Raw genomic sequence first — 27,881 nt, forward strand, 5'->3', positions numbered from 1 at the left:
GAGATATTCAGTCTCTCTGTGCTAAAACTTCCTTTACTAGGGTATATGGATGGCTCAGAGGTTAGGAGTACTTCCTGCTCTTCCAGAAGACCCCGATTCAGTTTGCAGCATCCACACAGCATCTCACAAACACCTTCAGTTCTTGGAAATCCAACACCTCTGTGGCTTCAAGAGGCATCAGGGACTCATGTGAACCACACAAATACATGGGCAAAAACACTCACACACATAAAATAAAAATAATATTTGTTGAAAGAGTGTTATTGATGATGGTTTAGTTGGCATCACTATGGAATGTTTGAAGCACACACAGGTGTGAGACAGAGATTTGAAGTAAAATTTCAAGGCACTCTACACATGAGGATGCCTGCTCTATGTGTGTAGAGATAAGCAACTCTAATTTTTACAGACCTGATTTCATCTACTGTCTCTGGCTTCCATCTTGCTACTATAGCAAGCAACTGGAAAAGGAGGAATGAGGAAATATATTTTTTTCTGGGCAATCACACATCCTTTCTTGTCCTCATCTGACATTTTTCTGTGGCCTGAGAAAATAATGTAATAAAATATGAGAGGTAGACACAATCAGGTAGCCAACATTTTGTTTTTCTGCTTTTTAGTAAAAAGCAAGGTCCACAGTACATCCTCAGTCTAAAGATTTCTGTAAAACATTCACCAAAATGCTGTGAACGCTGGTATTTCAAGAAAGATCTGCTGCTTGTCATTAGTTCTGAGGAAGCTCTCTGTGTGGATACAGGTTTATAGGTAAGGTCTCATCTTAGAAGAGTGGTGATTCCCCGTGGAAAAAATCAAGTGTTGTTGGTTTTAGACAGGAAGTAGTGATAAAGGGGGAGTTTATTTAACTTGAGAAGCATGTGTACCTACTAATATGCATGATGAGAAAATTATTTTTGTATTTGTACGATTATAATTTGATTACAATATTTCTCTCTTCATTTTCCTTGCTCTGAACCTCCCATGTCACCGTCCCTGCTTTCTTTCAAATTCATGGCCTCTTTTAAAACAATGTTATTGTATACATATATTTTATATACATACATATCCTAAATATAGCCTGTTTCATCTGTAAAATGCTACCTGTATGTGTGTTTTTTAGGGCTGACCATATGGCACTGAACAACCAATTGTTGTGCTCTTCCTTGGGGAAGGCAGCCTCTCCTGCTCTCGGCTTTCCTCTGTTGCCTCTAGTTCTCTGTGTAGTTCTGAAGTCTTGTGGGCTTTTCTCCACCCAGCTTAGTGTGTTCATTGGTATCAAAACTTTTGAGAGAATTATGGCAAATTTCCATTACAAACAGATAAACTAGGGAGAAATTGTGAAAGCTGGCCAGTACATTTGGTTAGCAATATTTGGAAAGCAACATGCTGTTCCAGTTAATATTAATTCAGTACAGGGGTTCCAGACCGTTAATAATTTCTTTAGTTCTTTGGGAGGCAGCTTTTTTGTTGGGAAAATACTTACCAGTTGAGTGAAGTATGTCATATAAATCCGAAATAGAATATGCTGAGAAATATGAAGAAGAATATTAAGTGGTTTCACTTTCTAATTGAAATCACCTAAAAAAGAAAGCGAATTTAAGAGATTTGATTTATATTTCTCACATGATGATTTATTTCTAAAATTTTGATTTCCTTCAAACTTACCTTTCTGTATTTTTCCATATTCTTATGCATATTACATATTAAATGTGCATAAAATCATACATAATAAATATCAATCAAAATCCAATGTAATACTCTATTTTATACATTTTATTCTCTTAATTTAGTACTTTTCCATTTTACACGTGTATTGTAATCTTTATGTTAATAGTTCCTCAGAGTAGTGACAGACTGTAAGCTTATACTAATAATCTTATCATAGTTTAGGCACAAACATTGCATGTATTTTCTTTTATTCTTTAAAGTCATTATAAAAAGTATTCTTTTGATTCACCTTCTCTGAATTGTTGTACCTGCATATATTTTCAGAAATGTGAAAAATCAGTCTCAAGAGCCTAAAAACCACGATGGACTTTATCTATTAACAATGCTGAAACTTTACAGTTTTTTTTTTTCAGTCTCTTCAGGTTTCAGTATGCCTAATTAACTAGAAATCTTGCTTTTGTGGTTGTTATCATTATAGATGCTCAATTGTGTGTGTGTTTGTTTGTGTGTGTGTGCATGTGTGTGTCTTCACATTTGTCAAAGACTCCCATGTTATCCATGGGATAGCAATGCCTATGATTTTGTATCAAGTATGTTTTGTCTTTTGTGTTTGTGACACACTCTTAAAATGTTTCTGGAGAAAAAAAATCAGATTGCCTATATTAGACTCCCATTATTTTGATACTCTCTAGACTAGTAGAGTGAATGTCAGAAACAGTTTTGTTTCTTATACTGAGATAAAAAGTGTTGCTACTGGCATCTACAAGCAGTGAGATACGACTATATTATATAGTCAGCAGTATTTATGATTGCCTTCAAAAACAAAGAATTGTCTTGACCAAAATAGAATAGAACTCAGTTTGAGCATCTCTGCTCTAAACTTATCAAGAAATAAAACTCAAAGGCAGTACCTGGAATGAGGAAGGGAATTCCATACAGAAACTACAGACAACAAAAGAATGATAAGAAAATAGCATTAACAATTGGTGGCATACATTCAACAACTTAGGTAGAACGTATGTTGTCTTCTCAAGATTCAATAACTACAATTTACAAATAAAAGAACAAACAGTGACCTTAAAATTTTCATGATTGAAAATTATTCTCTGAAGGAAACACTAATAAAATGGAACAGAGAGATTTCACAATGATTGTGGAGCAAAGTGTGGTAATACACTTCTTACTGCAGCTTTACATGTACACAAGAACGGTTTAAGAAAGCAGTTTTGGGGCTCCAAGATGGCGGCGAGCAGTGTGGACCATGCTTAGAAGCTCCAGTAAACAATTCAAGGAACTGCACAGAATTCTGAACCAGAAACACCAAGGTCCCCACACCAATGCAGCAAGAGTACTCCACAGTTCGAAGGGACTAGGGAGCAGGGGACCTGCATGCCCCTGCACATGGGAGGAATACAGATTTTCTCGGACTGGAGTGGCAGCCGTCGCAGCAGCGACAGTGGCAGCAGCAGCAGTGGCGACAGTGGCAGAGGTTTGTAGCTCGGAGCCCTCTGGCGGAGGCGATTGGTGTGGTGGCTGGTGAGAGTTGCTCCGGGAGAGGGGGCTCTGGGAAGGATTTGGGCCATGCCACATGATTTGGGCTCTGTGGCCCAAGCTCAACTTGGCATATGGCTTGTGCCCTGAGACCCAAACTGTACTCGGCACGCAGTTCGGCTCCTGAGACTCAAGCTCAGCTCATTGCGCACTTCTGCCCCTGAGATGCTAGCTGAGCTCAGCACACAGTTCGAACCCTGAAACTCAAGCTCAGCTCAGCACACAGTTCGGCCCCTGAGACCCAAGCTCAGCTCAGCGCCCACTTCCGCCGCTGAGCCACTAGCTGAGCTCAGTCTGCAGTTTCGGCCCAGAGAACTCAAACACAACAGAAATACAAGAAAATGACTTCAAATACTTAGTAATGAGAATGATAATGGAGGAAACAAATAAAATTCATAATCAAATACAGGAAGACACAGCCAAACAGGTGGAAGACATAAAAGAAGCCCATAGAGACACACTGGAAAATTTTGAGGAAAATACAAACAACCAGATGAAGGAAATCAATACAACGTTTCAAGCTCTGAAGATCTATAAAGAGGCAATGGAAGAAACTCAGGAATATACAAATAATCAGATGAAAGAAATCAAAAAGCCAGTTCAAGATCTGAAGATGAAAATGGATTCAATGATAAACACATAGACAGAAAAAAAAAAACAGGAATGTGAGACCTCAGAGAAGGAGGTGAGCCACACAGAGGCGAGCTATTCTAACAGAATCCAAGAGATGGAGGAATGAAACTCAGGTCTAGAAGATTCAATCATAGATCTTGAAGCAATCATTAAAGAAAATGCTAAATCTGGAAAAATCCTGACACAAAACATCCAAGAAATCAAGGACACCATGAAAAGAAGAAATCTGAGGAGAATAGGCATTGAAGAAAGAGAAGATATCAGACTCCAAGGCCCAGAAATTATTCTCAACAAAATCATAGAAGAAAACTTCCCCAATCTAAATAAAGTGATGCCTACAAACATACAAGAGGCCTACAGAACACAAAATAGAGTACACCAGAAAAGAAAAACTGCCCATCACATAATAATCAAAACATAAAATATACAGAACAAAGAAAAAATATTAAAAGCTGCAAGGGAAAAGGGCCAAATAACATTTATTGGCAAACCTATCAGAATTACACCCGGCTTCTCAGGAGAGACCATCAAAGCTAGAAGGGCCTGGACAGAGATCCTGCAAACCCCAAGAGACCACAGATGCCAGGCCAGACTACTTTACCCAGCAAAACTATTAGTAACCATTGATGGAGAAAACAAAATATTCCACGACAAAAACAAAGTCAAACAGTACCTATCCACAAATCCAGCTTTACAGAAGGTACAGAAGGAAAACTGCATCCCGAAGGGACAAGCTACAACCAAAACTACACAGGAAATACATAACTATACCATGGCAAAAACACAATGACACAAATGCTCGACTGGAACCAACATCAAAATTCAGACTCTTAACAGTCACTGGTCATTAATATCTCTCAACATCAATGGTCTCAATGGATGCATAAACAAGATCCAACATTCTTCTGCATCCAAGAAACACATTTCACCCATAACAATAGGCATTACCTCAGAGTTAAAGGTTGGAAAAAATATTCCAGGCAAATGGTCACAAGAAGCAAGCAGACGTAGCCATTTTAATATCTAACAAAATAGACTTTCAACCAAAATTATTCAAAAGGGATGAGGAAGGACATTTCGTACTCATCAAAGGTAAAGTAAACCAAGATGACATCACAATTCTGAACATCTATGCTCCCAATACAAGGGCACCCACATTTGTAAAAGAGCTATTAATGAAGCTTAAATCACACATCGATCCCCACACAATAATAGTGGAAGACTTCAACACCCCACTCTCACTGAAGGATAGGTCATTGAAACAGAAACTAAGCCAAGAAATAATATATTTAACCAATGCCATGAATCAAATGGATCTAACAGATATCTATAGAACCTTTCACCCAAACAAGAAGGAATATACCTTCTTCTCTGCATCCCATGGAACCTTCTCCAAAATGGTTCACATAGAAGGTCACAAAGCAAGCCTCAATAGATACAAGAGGATTGAAATAATACCTTGTATCCTATCAGATCACCATGCTCTTAGGCTGCAATTCAACAACAACAGAAATAACAAAAAGCCTACACATACATGGAAACTAAACAACTCTCTGCTAAATGACACCTGGGTCAGGGAAGAAATAAAGAAAGAAACCAGGGACTTCCTGAAATACAATGAAAATGAAGGAAAAACATACCCAAATTTGTGGGATACATTGAAAGCAGTGATAAGAGGAAAATTCATAGCACTAAGTGCCTTTAAAAAGAAATTGGAAACATCACAAATAAGCAACTTAACGACACAGCTGAAAGCCCTAGAAGAAAAAAAAAGAAACGGAAACACCCAAGAAAAGTAGACGTCTGGAAATAATCAAACTCAGGGCTGAAATTAATAAATTAGAAACTAAGAAAACAGTCCAAAGAATCAACAAAACCAAGAGCTGGTTCTTTGAGAAAATCAACAAGATAGACAAATCATTAGCCAAACTAATTAAAAAACAGAGACACAGTGTCCAAATCAACAAAATCAGAAATGAAAAGGGAGGCATAACAACAGACACTGAAGAAATGCAAAGAATCATAGGATCCTACTTCGAAGGCATATATGCCACAAAATTTGAAAATGTAAGGGAAATGGACGATTTTCTTGAGCAATTTCACTTGCCAAAATTGAGTGAAGAACAGATAAACAAGCTAAATAGTCCCATTTCCCCTACAGAAATAGAAGCAATCATTGATAGTCTCCCAACCAAAAAAAGCCCAGGGCCAGATGGTTTCAGTGCAGAATTCTACCAGACCTTCAAGGGCGAGATAATGCCGATACTCTTCAAGCTACTCCAAAAGATAGAAATAGATGGAACATTACCAAATTCATTCTATGAGGCCATAGTCACATTGATACCTAAACCTCACAAAAACCCCACAAAGAAAGAGCATTTCAGACCAATTTCTCTTATGAATATTGATGCAAAAATACTCAATAAAATACTTGCAAAACGATTACAAGAACACATCAAAGATATCATTCACAATGACCAGATAAGCTTCATTCCAGGCATGCAGGAATGGTTTAATACAAGGAAGTCCATCAATGGAATCCACCATATAAACAAACTGAAAATAAAAAACCACATGATCATCTCCTTAGATGCAGAGAACGCATTTGATAAAATCCAACACCCATTCATGTGTAAAGTTTTAGAGAGATTGGGGATACAAGGCACTTTCATCAACATAATAAAGGCTATATAAAGCAAGCCAATAGCCAAAATCAAATTAAATGGTGAGATACTCAAGGAAATTCCTCTAAAATCGGGAACAAGGCAAGGCTGCCCACTCTCTCCATATCTCTTCAATATAGTACTCGAAGTTCTAGCCAGAGCAATAAGACAACAAAAGGAGATCAAGGGTATCCAAATGGGAAAAGAGGAAGTCAAATTATCCCTATTTGCAGATGATATGATAGTGTACATAAGTGACCCTCAACATTCCACCAGAGAACTACTACAGCTGATAAACACCTTCAGCAAATTGGCTGGATACAAAAGTAACTCAAAAAAGTCTGTAGCCTTCCTATACACATGTGACAAGCTTGCAGAGGAAGAAATTAGGAAACCACACCCTTCATATTAGCCACAAGCAATATAAAATATTTAGGAGTTACTCTAACTAAGCAAGTGAAGGACTTGTTCGAAAAAAATTTCAAAACTCTGAAGAAAGAGATTGAAGATGACCTGAGAAGATGGAATGATCTTCCTTGCTCATGGATCGGGCGAATTAACAGAGTAAAAATGGCCATCCTACCAAAAGCAATCTACAGATTTAATGCAATCCCTATCAAAATACCTACACAATTTTTTAAAGACATTGAAAGTTCAATTCTGAACTTCATATGGAAAAACAAAAAACCCAGAGTAGCTAAAACAATCTTGTACAATAAAAGATCCTCCAGAAGAATCTCCATACCTGATCTCAAGCTATACTATAGAGCAACAGTAATTAAAACAGCATGGTACTGGCACAGCAACTGGCTGGTTGATCAGTGGAATCAAATTGAAGACCTAGATATGAATCCACACACATATGGTCACTTGATTTTTGACAAAGAAGCCAAATCCATTCAATGGAAAAAGGATAACATCTTCCACAAATGATGCTGGTCTAACTGGAGGTCTATGTTAAAAAAAATGCAACTGGATCCATATTTGTCACCTTGCACAAAACTCAAATCCAAGTGGATCAAAGGCCTCAACATAAAACCAGAGACACTAAGTCAGTTAGAAGAAAAAGTGGGGAAGAGCCTGGAACACATTGGCACAGGAGACAACTTCCTGAACAGAACACCAACAGTCCAGGCCTTAAGGTCAACAATTAATAAATGGGACTTCATGAGGCTGAGAAACTTCTGTAAGGCAGGAAACACTGTCAAGAGAACAAAGCGACAGCCTACAGACTGGGAAAAGATCTTCACCAACTCTACATCTGACAAAGGTCTAATATCCAAAATATATAAAAAACTCAAGAAATTAAACACCACCAAACCAAATAACCCAATTGAGAAAAGGGGCTTGGAACTAAACAGAGAATTCTCAACAGAGGAATATCAAATGGCTGAGAAACCCTTGAAGAAATGCTCAACCCCCTTAGTCATCAGGGAAATGCAAATCAAAACAACTCTGAGATTCCATCTTACACCCATCAGAATGGCTACGATCAAAAACTCAAGCAACACCACATCCTGGCGAGGATGTGGAGAGAGAAGAACACTCCTTCATTGCTGGTGGGAATGCAAACTAGTACAGCCACTTTGGAAATCTATCTGGTGCTATCTCAGAAAAATGGGAATAGGGCTTCCTCAAGACCCAGCTATTTCACTCCTTGGAATATACCCAGAAGATGCTCCAGCACACAACAAGAAAATTTGCTCAACCATGTTCATAGCAACCTTATTCATAATAGCCAGAACATGGAAACAGCCTAAGTGTCCCTCAGTAGGAGAATGAATAAAGAAATTGTGGTACATTTACACTATGGAATACTACTCAGCTATTAAAAACAAGGAATTCCCAAAATTTGTGAACAAATGGATTGAACTAGAAATTATCCTATTGAGTGAGTTAACCCAGAAGCAGAAAGAGTCAAATGGTATATACTCACTTATATCTGGACACCATCCCAAGGGGTATGTCCCATGAAAGTCTTCACTTACCAAAAAACTGAGACAGAGAAGAAGACATCCTTTTGGGACTTTAGGTGAGAGAAGCATGGGAAAATGGGGAAATAGAAAGATCCAGAGGGTCCTAGAAACCTACAAGAAGAACATTATGATTGGCTGAGCTGCGCCCAGGGGTCCTACACAAACTATGGCACCAGCTAAGGACAACACGTGCAATAAACTTTGAACCCCTACGCAGATCCAGCCAATGGACAGGACATTCTCCACAGTTGAGTGGAGAGTCGGGTTTGACTTTTACGTGAACTCTGGTGTCCCATATTTGGCCATGTCCCCTGGATGGGGAGGCCCGGTGGCACTCAGAGGAAGGATAGCAGGCTACCAAGAAGAGACTTGATACCCTATGAGCATATACAGGGGGAAGAGGTCCCCCTCAGTCACCGACATAGGGGAGGGGAATAGGGGAAAAGCAGAAGGGAGGGAGGAATGGGAGGATAAAAGTGATGGGCTAACAATTGAGATGTAATATGAATAAATTAATAAAATATATTAAAAAAAGAAAATGCGAATTAAAACTGCTTTGTGAGTCTACTTAACCCTAGTCAGAATGGCTGTCATCAAGAAAATAAATGGTAGCAAATGTTGGAGAGGCTGTGAGGTGGCAAGAACCCTCATAGATGCCTGCTGGTGATGCAAACTAATGAAGTCAGGGTGAAGAGTCCTCAAAAATTAACAATAGAACTATTGTATAACCCAGTTACATCATTCCTGCTTTTATAAAGAAGGAATTTACAGCAACGCACCACAGAGATACTTGCACATCCATGTTTATTTTTATATTATTCAGAGTAGATGAAGAATAGTTTCAGTAAAAAGTCCTTTTTACCTTTCCCCGTCCCTTAAGACCACTTCTTCTCTTCTTGTTGTGCTCTTTTCATGTAATCACACACATACACACATTTACCTCTCTCTCTCTCTCTCTCTCTCTCTCTCTCTCTCTCTCTCTCTGTGTGTGTGTGTGTGTGTGTGTGTGTGTGTGTGTGTGTGTGTGATTAGTAATAAAAGATGGCTATGAAAGAGAGGAAAGGGCCATAAAGGAAATTATGGAGCAGAGGTAATGCAATGTTTATGCTATAAAAACAGAAGTGGGAAGGTTAATAGAGGGCAGAGATAAATAAGAACAAAGCATATATATTATATATATATTATATATATATATATATGCGCCACACTAAAACCCATTTCTTTGTATAGTAGTATAATGCACATTATATTGATAAATTGCCATGTGCTGTTTGGACTTTCTGAGAGTTGGCTATGAAACCAGACTTGGTACCCTCATTTCAGACGCAAGTATGTCTGTCTCTATGTGTCCTCCAAGATCTATTGTTCAGGCATAGAATGACCTTCCTATCTCTGTGATGAGGAAGAAAGAAAACAATAAAAGACCTGAGGTGTAAAAACACTGCTTGAGAACCTGTAGAAGGTAAGTTAGTTTCAACAGAAGTTACTATTGGTTTTCCCATAACACAAAACACCCACAATGGAAAACCAGAAACTTATCTCTAGGGGGGTTAAAAAGGACTTCCCATCCAGATGTCCGCCATCTCATCATGTATCTTTCTCTCTGGTGTACCCACCAGAGAATGCACTTTAAATTTTTAAAAATTTATTGTAATTTATTCATATTATATTCCAATTGTTATCCCCTTGCTCTTATATTTCCATTCCTACCTTCCTTTCCTATTCTGCTCTATTCCCCTCCCCTAGACCTCTGATGGGGAGCCATCCTCCCCTACTGTCTGGCAACAGCCTATCAAGTCTCATGAGGATAGCCTGCATCCCTTTTCTTCGTGCCCTCAAACCCATCCTGCCAAGGGGCAGTGATCAAATCGTGGGCACCAGAGTGCATGTCATAAGTTCAGTGGCAGTCCTGTACCTCTGCACCCCCCCCCCCCATGTGGAGAATTGGCTGTCCATCTGCTACATCTGAACAGGGAATCTAGGTTCTCTGAATGCATTGTCCTTGGTTGGTGCACCAGTTTGTGCAGGCCCCCTCCACTGTGTTCAGACCCACTGGACTTGATGGTCTTTTTGTGGATATCCTGACACCTCCAGGTCCTTCCACACCCCCACTCTCCCATACAACTCTCAGCGTTCCACCCAGAGTCCAGCTTCAAGTCCCAGTATCTGTCCCAGTGCTCCCCTAGGTGGAGTCTCTCAGAGGACATCTATGTTGTGCTAATATCCACTTGTAAGTGAGTATATATCATGTGGATTTTTCTGGACCTGGGTTACCTGACTCAGAATAATCTTCTCTAGTTCCATCCATTTGCCTGAAAATTTCAAGATTTCCCTGTTTTTAATAGCTGAATAGTGTTCCATTATGAAAATGTTTTTTTATCCACTATTTAGTTGAGGGACATCTAGGTTGTTTCCCAATGGCTATTATGAATAAAGCTGCTATAAACATAGTTGAGCAAATGTCTTTGTTGTATGGTGGAGCATCTTTCAGGTATATGCCCAGGAGGCATATAGCTGGGTCTTAAGGTAGCACTATTCCCAGTTTCCTGAGAGAGCACCAGATTGGTTTCCAAAGTGGTTTCACAAGTTTGCACTCCCACCAGAAATAGAGGAGTGTTCCCCTTTCTCCACATACTCACCAGCATATGCTGTCACTTGAGTTTTTGATCTGAGACATTCTGATAAGTGTAAGATGGACTCTCAGAGTTGTTTTGATTTGCATTTCCCTGAAGACTAAGGGTATTGAACATTTCTTTAAGTGTTCCTCAGCCATTTGAGATTCTTCTGTTGAGAATTCTGTTTAGCTCCATATATTGAACCACCCCTGCATGTCTGGAATGAATCCTACTTGGTCATGGTAGATGAGATTTTTGACATGTTCTTGGATTTGGTTTGCAAGTATTTTATTATTTTTCATCAATGATCATAAGAGAAAATGATCTGAAGTTCTCTTTCTTTGTTAGGTATTTGTGTTACTTAGGTATTAAGGTGACTATGTCTTTATAGAATGAGTTTAGTAGTGATTCTTCTGTTTCTATTTTGTAGAATAGTTTGGAGAGAATTGGTCTGATATAATTCTGTGCTGAATCCATCCAGTCCTGGGCTTCCCCCACCCCCACCAGCTGGGAGACTTTTGATGACTGCTTCTATTCCCACAGGAGATATACAATAGTTTAGTTTGTTTACCTAATCTTGATCCAACTTTGGTAAGTGGAATTTATTAAGAACATTGTCCAAATCATTTAGGTTTTCAAATTTTGTGGCAATAGGCTTTTGAAGTAAAACCTGATGATTCTTTTGATTTCCTCTGTATCTGTTGCTATGTCTCCCTTTTCACTTCTGATTTTGTTGACGTGATTGCTCTCCCTTTGCCTTTTAGTTAGTTTGCTAAGGGTTTGTCTATCTTGTTGATTTTCTTTAAAAAAAAAAACAGCTCTTGGTTTTGTTTATTCTTTGAATTTTTTTTTGTTGTTGTTGTTGTTGCTGTTTCTAATTTCTAGATCCTAGGTGGCAGGCATCTATGTCTCTCTTAACTGGGAATGCCAGCTGACTGCCCAGCCTCCCCAGTTGATTTCTACTGGATGTTGTGGGCAGATGACTTGATGGTATTTTGCTGTTTCTCTGATGCTTCTCTCTGTCTGCAATTTGATAATAGTCTTTAATTTTGCTTGATATGTACTTAATGAGGTCACTGATTTTTAACCAAAATATGGATATCATAGCCAATTTAGATTTCACAAAACAATAACTTAAAAGTTATTTAAAAAAAATTAAGAGAGAAAGACACAGAAACAGAGAGACATAGGGAGAGACAAAGACAGAAAGAAGAGTAGGGGAGACACACACACACACACACACACACACACACACAGAGAGAGAGAGAGAGAGAGAGAGAGAGAGAGAGAGAGAGAGAGAGAGAGAGAGAATCCAGTTCAGAGCTAGAAATAGGAAAAATAGAACAGAAATAAATAAAATAAAGAGCAGAAAAGTAATTAAAGCTGTTCTTAATACCTTAATAAATCTCAAAATAAAAACCATAGACCTAAGTATATTAGACTGCGTGCAGTCATATATCCTCAGCACTAAAAAATATTTATTCTTATTTTATGTGTGTGAATGTTTTCCCTGCATGTATTAAGTAAATGACATGTGTACACTGACTACAGAGGTCATTGTACACCTAAACGTTCTAGAACAACAAGAAGAAAACACCCAAAATGTATAGAAAGAAAAAATAATCAAAGTCAGCAGTAAAAACAATGAAATAGAAACAGCAACAAAATCATACTACAACAAAAAATCAATGAAACAAAGATTTGTTTCTTTGAGAAAACCAACAATATTGATAAAACCTGAACCAATTTAACTAAAAAATGGAAGTAAAAGATCAATATTAATAAAATTAGAAATGAAAAGGCTTTTACAAGACATTGAGGAAATTCAGAGAATCAAAAAGACAGAATTTAAATATCTGAGTTCTATTAAACTGGAATACCTAAAAGAAATGGAAGAATTCGTTGATGTATGACCTACCAAAGTTAAGTCAAGAGTACATAAGCAATTTAAACAGATTGTTAGCCCTTAATGAAATACAACCAGTAATTAAAAATATGCCCCTAGATAGAAAGCCTAGGGCCAGGTGGATTCTGTATAGAGTTCTACCAGATGTACAAAGAATAATTAATGCCATTATTCTTTTAATTTATTTGCAAATTGGAAACTGAAGGAACATTTTCTAGTTCTTTTTATAAGGCAACTATTACCCTGACACCAAAACTAGACAAAAACAACATCAAAAAGAAAACTATGGACCATTATCACATATGAACTTAGATATAAATGTTCTCAATAAAATACTTGCAAACTGAATCCAAGAACACAACAGAAAGATTCTCCCCAATGATCAAGTAGGTTTCATCTCATAGATGCAGGAATGGTTCAACATACATCAATTGATAAATAAATCCACCATGTAAACAAACTGAAAAATAAGAACTACTTGATCGTCTCATTAGATACAGAACAATCCTTTGACAAAATACAACACCAATTTATGATAAAAGTCCTGAAGAGATCAGGATTACAAGGGACAGACTTCACCATAATAAAGGTGACTCCCACTAAAATCAGGAAGAAGACAAGGTTGTCTACTCTCTCCATACCCATTTAGCATATTACTTGAAGTCTTGTCTAGAGCAACAAGACAACTGAAGAAGATGAAGTGGATATAAATTGGAAAGGAAGGAGTCAAAGTATATTTGTAGATGATATGATTTTGTATATAAAAGATCCTAAAAACTCTACAAAGGAACTCCTACTGCTGATACACACTTTAGCAAAATAGCAGGATACAAAATCAACACACAAAAAGCAGTAGCTTTCCTATATATAAATGACAAATAGACTGAGAAAGAAACCAAGGAAACCACACCTTTCATAATAACCTCAAAAAATAACTTGGGTTAACTCTAACCAAGAAAATGAAAGACCTGTATAATGAAATCTTTAAAACATTGAGGAAAGAAATTGAAGAAGACACCAGTGGGTTAAAAAAAATCTCCCATACTCATGAACCAGTAGGATCAATACTGTACAAACTGCCATCCTAAGAAAAGTAATCTACAAACTAAATGTAATCCCCATCAAAATTTCAACACAACACAATTCTTCACAGAAGTAGATGGGACAATTTTCAGCTTCATATGAAAACAAAAAAGCTCAGCATAGCCAAAAACAATACTGGAAATGAGAGAACTTCTGGTGGTTTCACCATCCTTGATCTCGTATCATGGCATTGGCATAAAAACAGATACCATCAGTGAAATTGAATTGAAGATCCAGAAATAAGTTCACACACCTATGGCGACCTGATTTTTAAAAATTTTGTTTATTCTTTCATGTAATACATCCTAACCACTGCCACTGTTTCTCTTCCCTCTACCCTTCTCAATTCCCCACATCTCCTCTTCACAAGAGCCACTTATCCTCTGTTTACCTTCAAAAATGAGCTTAACATAGCATAACAAGATACAGTAAGACTAGGCACAGACCCTCATATCAAGGCTAGATGATGCAACTTAGTAGGAATAAAGAATTCCAAGAGCAGGCAAAAGTTAGTGACACCCTATGTCCTCTCTCTCTCTCTCTCTCTCTCTCTCTCTCTCTCTCTCTCTCTCTCTCTCTCTCTCTCTCTCTCTCTCACACACACACACACACACACACACACACTTAGGAACCCCACAAGAACACCAAATTAGATAACCATAAAGTATATGCATAGGACTTAGTGAAGATCTATGCTGGCTTTGTGATTGCCACTCCAGTCTTTGTGAGTTAGTATAAGCCCTGCTTACTTACTCTGTGGGCATGATCATTTTGTGGACACTTGATTTTTGTTTTTTTACAAAGAAGCCAGAAGCACACACTGTAGAGAAGAAGGCATCTTTAATAAATGAGGCTGGTCAACCTAAACCTGGATGTCTGTATCTAGAAGAATGCAAATAGATCCATATTTATCACCCTTCATAACACAAATCCAATTAGATCAATGACTTCAAGATAAACTCAAAGGCCTTGAATTAGATAAAAAAGAAAACGAGGAATAAGCTTGAACTCATTGGCAAAGGTAAAGAATTTCTGAACAGAACATTGATAACACAGACACTAAGAACAATAATTAATAACTCTTAGCCAAACTAACTAAAAGACTAAGGGAGAGTATCCAAGTCAACAAAATCAGAAATGAAAAGGGAGACATAATGATAAATACTGAGGAAATCGAAAGAATCATTAGGTCTTACTTCAAAAGCCTATATGCCACAAAATTTGAAAGTCTAAATAAAATGACAATTTTCTTGATGGCTACCAATTATCAAAATTGAATCAAGATTAGATAAACAAATTAAATAGAAATTAAATAGTACCATATATCCTAAGGAAATAGAAGCAGTCATCAAAAGTCTCCCAAGCAAAAAAAGCAAAAAAAAAAAAAAAAAAAAAAAATCCCAGGGCTGGGTGGATTCAGTTCAGAATTACAACAGACCTTCAAAGAAGAACTATTACCAATTCTCTTCAAACTATTCCACAAAATAGAATCAGAAGGAACATTACCAAACTCATTCTATGAGGCCATGGTCACCTTGATACCTAAACCACAGAAAGACTCAACAAAAAAAGAGAATTTCAGACCACTTTCTTATATGAACATTCATGCAAAAATAATCAATAAAATACTTGAAAATAGAATCCAAGAACACATCAAAAATATCATTCACCATGACCAAGTAGGCTTCATCCCAGGCATGCAGGGGTGGTTCAACATATGGAAATCCATCAGTGTAATCCACCATATAAATAAACTGAAAGAAAAAAACATGATCATCTTCCTAGATGCCAAAAAAGTATTTGACAAAATTCAACACCCATTCACGTTAAAAGCCCTAGAGAGAGCAGGGATACAAGGCACATGACTAAACATAGTAAAGGCAATATACAGTAAGGCCATATCCAACATCAAACTAAATGGAGAGAAACTGAAATCAATTCCATTGAAACCATGGATAAGACAAGGCTGTCCACTGTGTTTGTTATCTCTTCAATATAGTACTTAAAGTCCTAGCTAGAGCAATAAGACAATTAAAGGAGATCAAAGGGATACAAATTGGAAAGAAAGAAGTCAAATTATCACTATGCAAGGATTATATGATAGTATACATGAGTGAACCCAAAAATTCTATTTAGGACCTCTTCATAATAGGCTCTAATAGGATTTGAAAGCCAGACAAGGTACACTAGATTAATGTCTAATGTTAAGTGTTCAGCTAAGTTCTGCTTGCTTTGCCAGCTTCTAAGAAATTCAGAGACAAACGTGTGCATGTATATGTCACTGCCTAAGGGAGTGCCTCGGGTTCTCAGGATCTAAAAGGTACACAAAGTACCCCAGAAGCCATAGGCTCAAACCTCAAAAACAACACAATGATACATGCTTGTCAAGGCAGCTAGAAGAGTCCAACTCATGATTGGCTGGAGGTAGGACATTCCCTGGACAAGATCCTGGATTGTATAAAATGAAGAAACTGATATGAGCACTAGCATGTATTGCTTCATTGATACCTCTCACCCTAGTGGTGATGACACCAGCTGCTTCAAGTTCATGATACCGTGATGCCCTGTAACATGCACCTCCTTTCTCCCTTAAACTGCTTTTGTCAGACTATGGCGCTACCAGATCTGAGGATTTAGTGTATATCAAAAAGTATTTACATAAGAACAAACAAATATGAATGAAGCCAAAGAAAAAATTGAAAACTATATTCAACTTGTTTTCAATGACTATTGAGCAAAGTTTAATAAAGCAGAAAGGACTTTTTCAATAACTGTTGATTGAACAACTGGATACTAATACAAGAAAAATTAGCTCTTCAGTTGCAGAAAAAAATCAACATTATTAGAAACTCACAATAGGAGTCAAAGTCATAAGACTTTAAGAGATGATATGAGGAAAAGCTTGTGTAGGTCCAGCTGGCTCAACATTGCTATGGTTGTGTGTATCTCCAAGACTCATGTGGAAGTTTTGCCAATATGACAGGTAATAATGGGGCCTGGGGCCCCTGGGGGCCCTGGGAGATGATTGCATCCCCTTTTTGGATGTTTTGAGTGCCTTTGTAGATTATGTTCCAGAACAAAAGCTTACTCCTTTCATGCTGAGGCAATAGAGGGTGTGCCCAACAGAGAAAAAGTAGAGTTCCCTAAGACAAGACACACACCAGTCCCTTGATCATGGACTTCCCAGACCTGAGAGAAATAAATTCTGGGTGTTTATAAGGCTGTGCCTGTTTATAAGCCTGCGGCTCATGATCTTTAGAGGCAGTCCAGACACACTGTGTAAGAATCTCTCCACCCCTTAAGAAGGAATAAACTTGATTACCTGAGTATGCTGGGAGTATAGCTTAGTAGCTTTCCAAATGAGTAGATGACAGAGACAGTTTGCTACCTCAATAGTCACCCAAAACTCTCTATAATGTTGGAGCCTCTTCTTCAGCCTTCTGGCCCAATATATCTGACAGACACGTTAGTGAGGCAGGAACTATTGAGGACTTGCTTACCCTGTCTTGGCAGAGTTTGGCTATTGACTCTGCCTGCATCCAAATTTGCCCTTTTTTCTGGACAGAATTCTGTCTGTTGTAGAAATGAGGACATTTTGCCCAGGGGCTTGTTTGCCACATTTGAAGACATCTCCATAAGGAAGTTCTTTGATGCTCATCATCCTCTTTGAGTTAGGCTGGTGTTGCCAGGAGTTAACCTGGCTCATTGTCAGTGAATCTTTAAAATAATAAAAACATTTTAAAATGCCATATTCTGCATGTCTCTGAGGTTTTTGAAGACCTCATCTAACTATCCTGCCTTATCTTTCTATAGAATCATATCTGTCTGTCGCACCTAAGATCTCTGATGGAGTTGAAGACCAGGTAGCTTAGTTGTTTAGAGGTTAAGATGTTTTTAGGTCTAGAAAGATGTTTTAATTTGCTAAGAACAATATGTGATGGGGATTGATTTACATTCAGAATTTTAGACCCACCAAGATAGGAGAGATGTTTTCTTCAAGGCTGTCAAGTAGAAATAGCAAAAACACTAAGAACATAACATTTATATAATTCTTGATTGTGTCATGGTTCTTCTTTCTATAGGTAGTCTATTATGTGTGTGTGTGTGTGTGTGTGTGTGTGTGTGTGTAATAATATAAATTTATATATAAAAAATAAAAAATGTTAATTAACAAAATTAAAAGCAAACAAACAAGAATCTCTTCACCCCTAACTTGCTGTCGTTTTTGCTCTTTTTCATTAAGGTATTGGAAGAGATGTTCTACTTACAGGGTTCCCAAGCACTGCATGTTTTGGAGAACTCCCTGAGGAAGCACCTCCCAGAGTCCCTAAAGGTGAGATGAGAACATTCTCAGAGTAACGAAGGGGTGCACCTTGCTATGGCAGAAGAGGAAAAGAAGTCAAGACCCACAAAAAACTGACTGACACCATGGCTTTTCTCTCACCTGTGCTTATGTTCCCAAAGCACAAAGATGTCTCAACAATGCCATTTGCCAATATTTTAAAAAGCAAAGTGCTGCTCCCCACTGTCTAAAACATGTTACTATTAATTCCAAAGGACATTTCACATTTTTTGTAATACTGTGTCACAAAATAGAAACTCAAAATAAAGTTGAAAGTTCAGTGGTAGAGTGTTTGCCTAGTATGCGCAGGATTCTAAGTTTTGGCAGAAAGGAAAAAGAATTTTCCTGAGTCTTAAATAGCAAGTCACTGCTTATTTGAAATCATGTTATATATTAAATAATAAGGAGTCTGATCTTTTTAAAATTTATGTCCCTGATGTGGCTATACTAGGAGAAGATTTTTTAAGGAATAAAATACATTAAAATGTATATCATCAGAGGCTGTTGTAGCACATATTATTTCGACGAAATAAGATTTAATGGACAAGAATTTCTAAGTCTCCTAACACACAATTTGCTATTAAATTTACTATGAACTAGAATTTGACCTATAACATATTTCCAGAAGAGATGAGGTAAAATTACCTGTCATAAAATATAGATATGCCATTGAAGCCAAATATTTGTAAGTTGGCCTAGGACTCACTATATATCCCAGGTGTCCCTTGAACTTTCAACACAACTGTCTCAGCCTCCCTATTAGCTAAAATAACAGATCTGTATCACTCAGCCTGGCTAAATCTTAACTTAGATGATACAAATTTTAATTTAGATCATAAACAGATCAAGATCCAGATGATACAGATATAAGAATTATATGATGTGGATATTGAAGCAGCAATCATAAAAATGCTACAAGGAATAATAAGAAAAACACTTGTAGTGAATGGAAACCATTTCTGGAACGTCGCAGCTTCATAAAATTTGTTGGGGGCATGAAAAGAAAGAAATTTGAAATCCATGAAAAGTTCTATTAAATTCTACAACAGGGAAGTACATGAGTTTATTTATAAATTGTATCATTCTTTATATTTTATCTTATTAATGTTTAAAAGATATTTTTGTTAGGATAAGCAACTAGACACTAGGAACCATTTGAAAGATTCATTTATTACATATTTTCAACAAAAATTTCACAGGAATTAACCTTGTTCTTGTCGAATATATTATATTTTTCATCTTTCTGTAATGTGCTGACATTCCTATCATGTTAAAATATTTAGGTTTATGGGACTGTCTTCCACATGAACCAGGGAAACCTATTCAATCTCAAGGCTCTTGTGGACAAGTGGCCTGATTTTAATACTGTTGTTATTCGACCCCAGGAACAGGTAAGTTACAATATAGAAGAAATGTGTCTATATCTTTACATTTGTTGCACTCCTAGAATGTTTCTGTAAGTATGGTAAAATGGTAGTATGGTAGATGTCTATTCCTATCCCAAGAAACAGAAATCAAATGTAATAACGTGAACTTAAACTCTGAAGGAGAATACAGAAAAGTCCACAGGAAAAAAAATACAGAATGATATAAAGTGTTCAGGAAGAGAAATACACAAAGCTTTAATAATAACCCAAGGAGAAAGTACCAAGTACCTTGGTGCTTGAGGTACAGATAGTACACTCTCATCTTCATCCATGCTTCTGTTTTGCTTGCCAGCATAGTTTCTTCATCAGCACTGGCTGATTTGGACTGCAGGAATATGTTATCACTTTATTGTTTCTTGCATCTTATTTGTAGGAGTTAGAGGAAACTTATGGAAGGTTATACCAACTTAAGACTGTGTTAAGATACAAAGAATAGTGTGATCTTTTATTATAAACATTAAAACAACATTCCTGAGGGCAACAGAGATTGCTCAGTGGTTAAGACCATATCCTGCTCTTGGAGAGGAGCACAGTTTGGCTCCCAGCATTCATGTGGCTACCCACAACTGTCAGTAACTCCAGTTATATGGAATCTGGTGCTCTCTTTTGGTCTCTGCAGGCATTGCACACATATCACACACATGCATACATGCAGGCAAAAATCTTCATAGCCACAAAATAAAATTAACAAGTCCTTTGAGAAAAGAACATTTTTTCTGAGCTAGGCTTGTCTATTGTAATGAGCAGGTTCTTAGTTCCATGATCAACTATTATTAACTTAAGGAAAACCGTATTTCATGTTTTTAAAAATCACTGGACTTGAAACAATCCAACTCGTTCTCACTCTATCAAAACTTCTCATTTTACTATCAGCTTCCCTCCTAGATTTTGCACTGCCTTTATATCAGTCATCTACAGCAAAGCCAATAAAACAAGGCAGAAGAAAGAGAGAGGTACAGGTGGTTGATGTTACAGGAAGATAAACAGTTTATTCTCCATTCCAAGTGGAAAATTTTGCCAACGTAAATATTGAAGATGATTTCAGTATTTTATAAGGCAGAGCAAGAAAATCAGTAGTTTGATTTTCAAACTATTTTCAACAGCATCATTATATGTTATACAATTTAAAAAAGATTTCATTAAAATTGGAGTAATAAAAGCGTTCAGATTATACATTAGTGGAAGTCATGCTTCTGTGATATGTTCCTTCATATTAAATAGTCCCACTAAGGGTTTGTAAACTTGTCCCATATATGTAATTTGTATCATAATTGGAATGTCAGCACTATACAAAGAGATGGGAAAATGCACCATATTTAACAAGAACATATTTAAATTCTCATAAAATTATGAAATTTTTGTTGGAAAGTTGTAGCAAACGAATCTCTCAAATGGTTCTTGGTGCTAGTTGCTTATTCTAACAAAATATATTTTGAGCATTAATCAGATAAAATATAAAGAATGATTATATATGCACATGTGTTCATGTGTGTGTGTGTGTATGTGTGCGTGCACACACTTATTGCCACCCCTGGTCTGCTTCCTCAGTGGAGTATCCAGGCTCATTACACACCAAGCTGACTGTAGGGAGGGAAGCTTAAGCGGGGCAGGTTGGTGCAATGCAGTCTTCGTTGTTGGTAAGTGCTTGAGAAACAGCCTTCTAAGGAGACAGCTTGTTTAATTGGGGGAAATAAAGTCTATTTACACCTTTGAGGAGTCGGGTAGTATACATCATTAGCCAAGACCAAGGTCTGGGAATGCCTTATTTGCATGAAGAGGAATTTCAGGTGCTTGCTGAACATGAACTTATAAGGAGAGAGGAAGTTTAACCTGTAACCTGGACATTAGGCTACAAGATAAAACGACAGAGTAACACTACATGAACCAAGACATGCAGGCTTAGGGCAGGGAGGGAGCAGTTCTACTTCTGTCAGTCTCAAGATGACATTTTCAGGACTATGACATGCCATTACCTTACTCTTGCTCCAAACCAGCTCCTCTTGGGCTCAGAGCTCCCTAGCTCACAATTTATTTGCTTTGAGAGGTTGTCATTCACTTAAAAATTATAAGCTATTTTTGAAGGAAAATTTAGTTCATTAGATTTATCTTTGTTTATCTATTTGTAGATGCATATTCTGAATCTGTTTTCGGTATAGATTCTAATACCAAAGCATTCATAACCCAGAGCAAAGAATATTTGTTTTATAAATGTTTTGATTTAATTTGTTATTTTGACTCTTCTACATGAATTTTTATAATACTCTAGTTTCTCTTGGGTTGGGAAATTACTTTTTAGAATGTTTTCTTTTGTCTTTGAATTGATCTGAAGCTTTTTCTCTTGACTTCACATTGTAAATAACTACAACTTAAACCCACAGGAACTACTAATTTTAATATTTTTAAATATCACAATGAGCTAAATACTGAATACCAATATAACAAACACTACACCACACACAAACATTTTGTTTGATTCTTCTTTTCTGAAACAGGACATGACAGATGACTTTGACCATTACACCAACACTTACCTAATCTACTCCAAGGATCCCAAGCACTGTCAGGAATTCCTTGGCTCATCAGAAGTCATTAACTGGAAGCAACATTTGCAGATTCAAAGTAAGAAAACTGGGTGTGACCTCCTGTGTACACATGAACACATCACTGTTCCTTTTGAACAAGCACCTTACATCCCACACACATTTTTTGCAGGCCACAGACACAGCATGCTGCTGGTTGTTCCTTGGCTCAGCATCTACCTCCTCCAAAGGGAACTCATTAGAGCTCCAGTGTGCAAAGTTTACAAAGAAAGTTTTGATGTAATTTCTTACTACCTTAGGACTTATAACGTATTTTTTAGTATGCCCATATTTTATTAAAGAATCTAAATATAGGAGCAGAGTATCCTACCATTTCATCTTTGATTTATTACATTGTCAAAAGGAATGTTTTAGTAAATAAGCCTATGCCTTCTGGAGTTGTATAATCGAGTATCGAAAGCTGGATGAATGAGTTATTAGCTGGATGGTGGAGGGCAAGTCACTTCTGCTATGGAAATAAAAAAAATGGGAAAATGATTTTAATAATATTCTAAACATAGAGCCCTTAAGGACTAAATGATACATTTAATGGAAACATCTTAAGAATATTCTATTTAGTTTTCTAGAATTTCAAACCTTCTCAATATCAATTCAAAATAACAATTATTTTAGCTTACAATTGTATGGGTAGGAAATTTGGATCAGGTTCAGCTAAGCTTCTCTCTAGGCATCACCTAGGTTCACACATATGGGCTCAGTCATCCAGAGGGTTATCTGTGGGCTAGTAGGAATAGGCTCATCATGATCCCAAGTCTGACGTTTCAAAATAACGTTGTCAGCTCTTAACTACAAGGTTGGAAGTAGATTGGGTGACATGTAAATGTCACAGAATCAGGAACAGAATGTGAAAGTTAACCCCAGTGTACTCTTTGAAACACGTTTACTAAATCACATTTTCCATGGTCCTAAGCAAATTTTATAAGTGAACAAAAGCCATTCAGGGTGAATAGAATAATATTGGTGCAATAAGAAAAGGAATTGAAAATCATATAGTAATAATTTAATGGGTGGAGTACATAGAAATTGTCCATTCAATTTCAATTACTATGCCTCTAACTCATCTTCTTTGGTAGGTATAACTATACTTGTACATAGTCAACATTTGCGATACTATCTAAAACTTAAATCTAGAAAAATGGGAGGAAGAAACATGGGAGGCATATAATCTTTATCATATAAAGTCTGTCATGATATAACACAAGACTTGCTGATTCTATGTTCAAAAGTCTTTTGACCCTACTGAGTAGCCTTTCTCAAACTTTAATATGAATAATGTATATTGTTTTCTTCTTCATTTTCCTTATCAAGGTACACAGCCAAGCTTGGGCAAAGTGATAGAAAATCTTGGAGCCATTAATTTGGGCAAGGTCAAGCATACGCAATGCTTTCTCTATATGATATTTCAAACAGCAAAGAAACTGAGTCCTTCCTTGGCAGATGAGAAGAACTTCGTAGTCAGCAGTGACAAGCCCAAGCCCATGTGAGTGTGAAAGAAGCTGCTCTGCATCATCAGTCTCTTAATTAATGACATGCCTATTTTGCTAGATTTCCTAAAATTAGTACAGACGTGATCTATCATTGCCTTGTAGTCTATGAGGTAAAAATCAAAATGTGGGCAAGGGCTGTGTTGCAGTGGAATCTGCTGGATGGAGTTCATTCTGACCTCCTCCACCCCTAGTGACGATCCAGGCGTGTCTTCCCTTTTGGGATGCATTGCTTCATTTCTAAAAACACTTTTACGTGACTTTCTTTCTCATTTGTGTCTTTTTTTTCCTTTCTTCTGTTGTTGTTGTTGTGAGGACAATGGATTTGGGACTCACAAAATAATTGGAATGACTTTATATTGAAGTCCTAAACATATCTTCAAAGGTCTTTTTTCTAATAAAGCATAAAAGGCTGGCAAGACGATGCAGCTACTAAAAGCACGTTCCCACAAGTTTGACTACCAAAGTCAGTCCCTGGATCTACACAATGACGAGATCCAACTCCCCAAGATCCTCTGACCTTCGCATTGGAGCATGTAACACCCACAGATATAAATACAATTTAAAATTGTAATTGTCTATACAAATTGAATGTGGGTTACTATTTACCCTGCCATTCCCTCACTGCCTCTGCTGGCTTTTGTCCTGGTAACTAGCCAACCGTTATCCTGCAGAGTAGTTGTCTACTCACAGTAAAATCTAAATAAGGGCCACGTCTTTCTCCTGCTTACAAGATTTCAAGGCTTCCTGCCACACATTTGAATATTTCTGGAGTCCTCAGCCCTCTAAGAGGGGATTTTTATCTACCTCTCAAGCCTTGCTTTTTCTCTTATCTCTTCCCTCCAAAACTTGTAGCCTTTGTGGAAAATATTAACTGATTAATTAAAACATCAACTGTCTGTTACATATGAGTCTAAACTCAGAAGTTGAGACATTCAGCCAAAGTGTTCCAATGGAGGTAGTCTGAAGAGGAAGAGGTTGACTTTATAGACTGAGAAAGGCTAAAATAACAAACAAACCGTTTCAATGTTATTTCCTATGTAAAATAGAGGAAGATGCTCATTAGAATTTGACAAATTGGTTCACATCAAGTTACTTCAAGTTAATCATTTTGGTAATGATCAAAGCAGAGGGAATCTCATTCATATTATCTCTCAATTTCATTCACTCACTTTCTTGCTTTCTCTTCTCTCCCAGAAAGTTAATTACAATCTGATATTGGTCCAGTGACATGAAGCATTGTGTGAATTGTTATTTCCAGTGTTGAAGCTAAGGGCAGACATTAATGGACATTTATGTTTATGTAATGTAATTTTACTACCATTTCTACTTGATCTTCAAGAGTTCCGGCCTCTAAGATTAACTCCTCTCTGTCTAAAACATCTCTCCCCTATGCAGATCAATCTTTACACTAACAACTTACTTTGTTATCCAGATCTACTCATGAATTACCTCATCAGAGTCCTGGGTAAAGCACCTCAATAAAAGTCACCTCCACATAGGACCTAGGTTTGTTTTACTTATAGCACTCCTGAGTATTTAAAGCTAATTAATTTATTTTACAGATTTAATGATCGATTCAGGTTCTAACAATAATGTGAACCCCCAAGAGCTGGAACACAATAGGTTTTAAACAAATGTGTCCAGTGAATTCTCTGCACAGAACTGGATTCTATTAAAAAGATCTTGAGCACATTTCACATTGTCTCCATTTATGTTTAACGTGATGCTGAGTAGAGCTGAAAGCTGGCACGGAGTATGTGATTGAAGGATGCTCAGTCACGGGACCACATGACAACCCGGAGATCATCCCCATCTAGAATCTACTGCAAAGTTTCATCCTGCTGTGAGACAGGAGAGCAATATAATCTTTTGACAGAAAGCAGAATCTGATGATGGATTTGCTTGCTCAACACACGGCTGATGGGATGTGTAGCTAGAGCTGAAATGAGTGTCTAGCTCTACCTCCAGAGCTCCAAGATGGCCTCTGAAGCCCCTTCACGTCATTGCACGAATCTTTAGACATCAGGATTTAGTGACAAGGGCCATCTTCCTTCCACATTTCTGTCTTTCTTTGCACTTGAGTTTTTCTTTTGCTCATCACAGTGCCTGAGGACCTCAAGACCAAATTCTATGATTACAAACTTTTGGCTTTTCTGTTTGGAACATGTGCTTTAGGAAACTTGTTCACCTGTATTTTTTTTTTTTTTTTTTGCTTTTACAAAAAACAATTCTGATCATATTTGAACTCTCTGTGCCAATGGTCACAGGCAAATAAAAACTGGACAAGTATTACTACCTGGTAGGCACTGAATCTTAGCCCCTTCCACACTGGCTCTTAGTCTACAATGAAAGTTGCTTATTACACCTGCTCGCTAGATGAGGAAATTCAAGAAGTGAAGAGTAACTAATCAGCAGACTCATACACACACTGTTGATGGGAACCCCAGCAGTTTGATGACAGAACATACAATCTTAGATATTCTGTTTTTTGCCTCTTGGGGGCAGTTTAGCAGGGAATAAGGAAAATTATTTACAGCCTATGTAATTGAGGATTACTCTTTTCTCTTGTTCCCAATAGTGACCACAAGTTGTTTAAATTTGCTTCCCTGGATGTTACACATGCTGCATTGGTGAATAGCGTCTGGCATTTTGGTGGCAACGAGAAAAGCCAGAAGTTCATTGAGCGCTGTATTCTCACCTTCCCAAGCTCCTGTATTATAGGGCCCGAGGGGACCCCAGTGTCCTGGGGCCTGATGGACCACACTGGAGAACTAAGAATGGGAGGCACCTTGCCTAAGTACCGGCGCCAGGGTCTCATTTACCATCTTGCTCGTCACCAGATCCAGACTCTAGGCAATCTCGGCTTTCCCATGTATGCACATGTGGATAAGGCTAACTTCACCATCCAGAGAATGGCTGCCCTGCTGAGGCATGTCCCCATGCCCTCTACCTGGAACCAGTGGAACTGTGTACCTCTATAAAGCTGGAAGAGAGATAAGCGGACTGTGCTTGTAGATGGAGAAATGGCTAAGTGAGCTGAATGAAATAGGTGGCTGTGTGTCTCTAGGATGAAAGGGTACATCACACTGAACTGCACACTGCGCCCTCACACTTCTCATGTACTTAACTCCATTTCCTCGGCGTGCACAAGGCCACCTTCTCTTGCTCCAATTCTGTTACAGCCCCCAAACCTCAGGATCCCTCTAACACATTTAGCTAAATTGCATTATTTTCTACTTGTTTTGCTGGCTCAGGAATCTATACCCATTAGCCAGTAGGTTTGTTCTGTGACCTGCACCCTCTATGTACAGGCATACCTCCTCTGATTTTCTGTAGTTTTTCTTTTATGGACTGAAAAAGTAGCCTGTCATCTAAAAAGGTCTATTTAAAATCATTCTTCCCCAGGTCACTTTCTAGGCATTGTATTGTTAATATGTGAAAACTACTATATACCCACATACAGACGCATAACGTGTAGTGTAACTATAAGAATTATTAGGACAAAGACTAGGACTCAGCAAGTAAAGGCGATTGTAGCCAAGCCTGGTAACCTGAGTTTAATTTCTGGGACCCACATTGTAAAAGGAGATAATCAATTTCATCAAGTTGTCCTCTGACCTCTACAGGTGTACTGCAACACTTGCACATACAAATAAATAAATGTAATTTTAAAAAATTAAAAGGGCTGACTGGTGATAACTTTGAGACTAATTTTGTGTATTTTTAATGAGTTTTCACTATTAGTTCCCAGGGCCAGGAAAGAGAAATAAACATTGTTCTAGAGGCTGAGCTTCATTACTTCATTCTAATGTTTATGTTTAATAAACCCATTCTTAATTTATTGGGACTTAAACTCTAGAAGGCAAAGAGCTGTAGGGAGAGGAGAAAACAACAGCACGCAAAACAAGAAAATGGATGCCTATATTATGTAGG

The 27,881-nt window shown here is 37.6% G+C and overlaps 1 protein-coding gene across 1 annotated transcript; it reads left to right on the forward strand.

The window, feature by feature from the left end:
* The first annotated feature begins 688 nt into the window (after positions 1-688).
* LOC127189395 (glycine N-acyltransferase-like protein Keg1) lies at positions 689-26,930 on the forward strand. Its single transcript, XM_051146199.1, has 6 exons — positions 689-765; positions 18,336-18,425; positions 19,718-19,825; positions 22,354-22,480; positions 23,770-23,941; positions 26,527-26,930. The coding sequence occupies exons 2-6, from the start codon at positions 18,348-18,350 to the stop codon at positions 26,927-26,929; spliced, it is 888 nt and encodes a 295-aa protein (XP_051002156.1). The 5' UTR covers positions 689-765; positions 18,336-18,347; the 3' UTR covers position 26,930.
* The last annotated feature ends 951 nt before the right edge of the window (positions 26,931-27,881 follow it).

This window comes from Acomys russatus, chromosome 5 (genome assembly GCF_903995435.1).
Source record: "Acomys russatus chromosome 5, mAcoRus1.1, whole genome shotgun sequence".
NCBI classification, from domain to species: domain Eukaryota; kingdom Metazoa; phylum Chordata; class Mammalia; order Rodentia; family Muridae; genus Acomys; species Acomys russatus.

Excerpts from the sequence above, each read along its gene's own strand:
- LOC127189395 (XM_051146199.1), top strand. The coding sequence starts at position 18,348 with ATGTTCTACTTACAGGGTTCCCAAGCACTGCATGTTTTGGAGAACTCC. Across the intron at positions 18,426-19,717 it reads ACCTCCCAGAGTCCCTAAAG|GTTTATGGGACTGTCTTCCA; the intron begins GTGAGATGAGAA and ends TAAAATATTTAG. Across the intron at positions 19,826-22,353 it reads TTATTCGACCCCAGGAACAG|GACATGACAGATGACTTTGA; the intron begins GTAAGTTACAAT and ends TTTCTGAAACAG.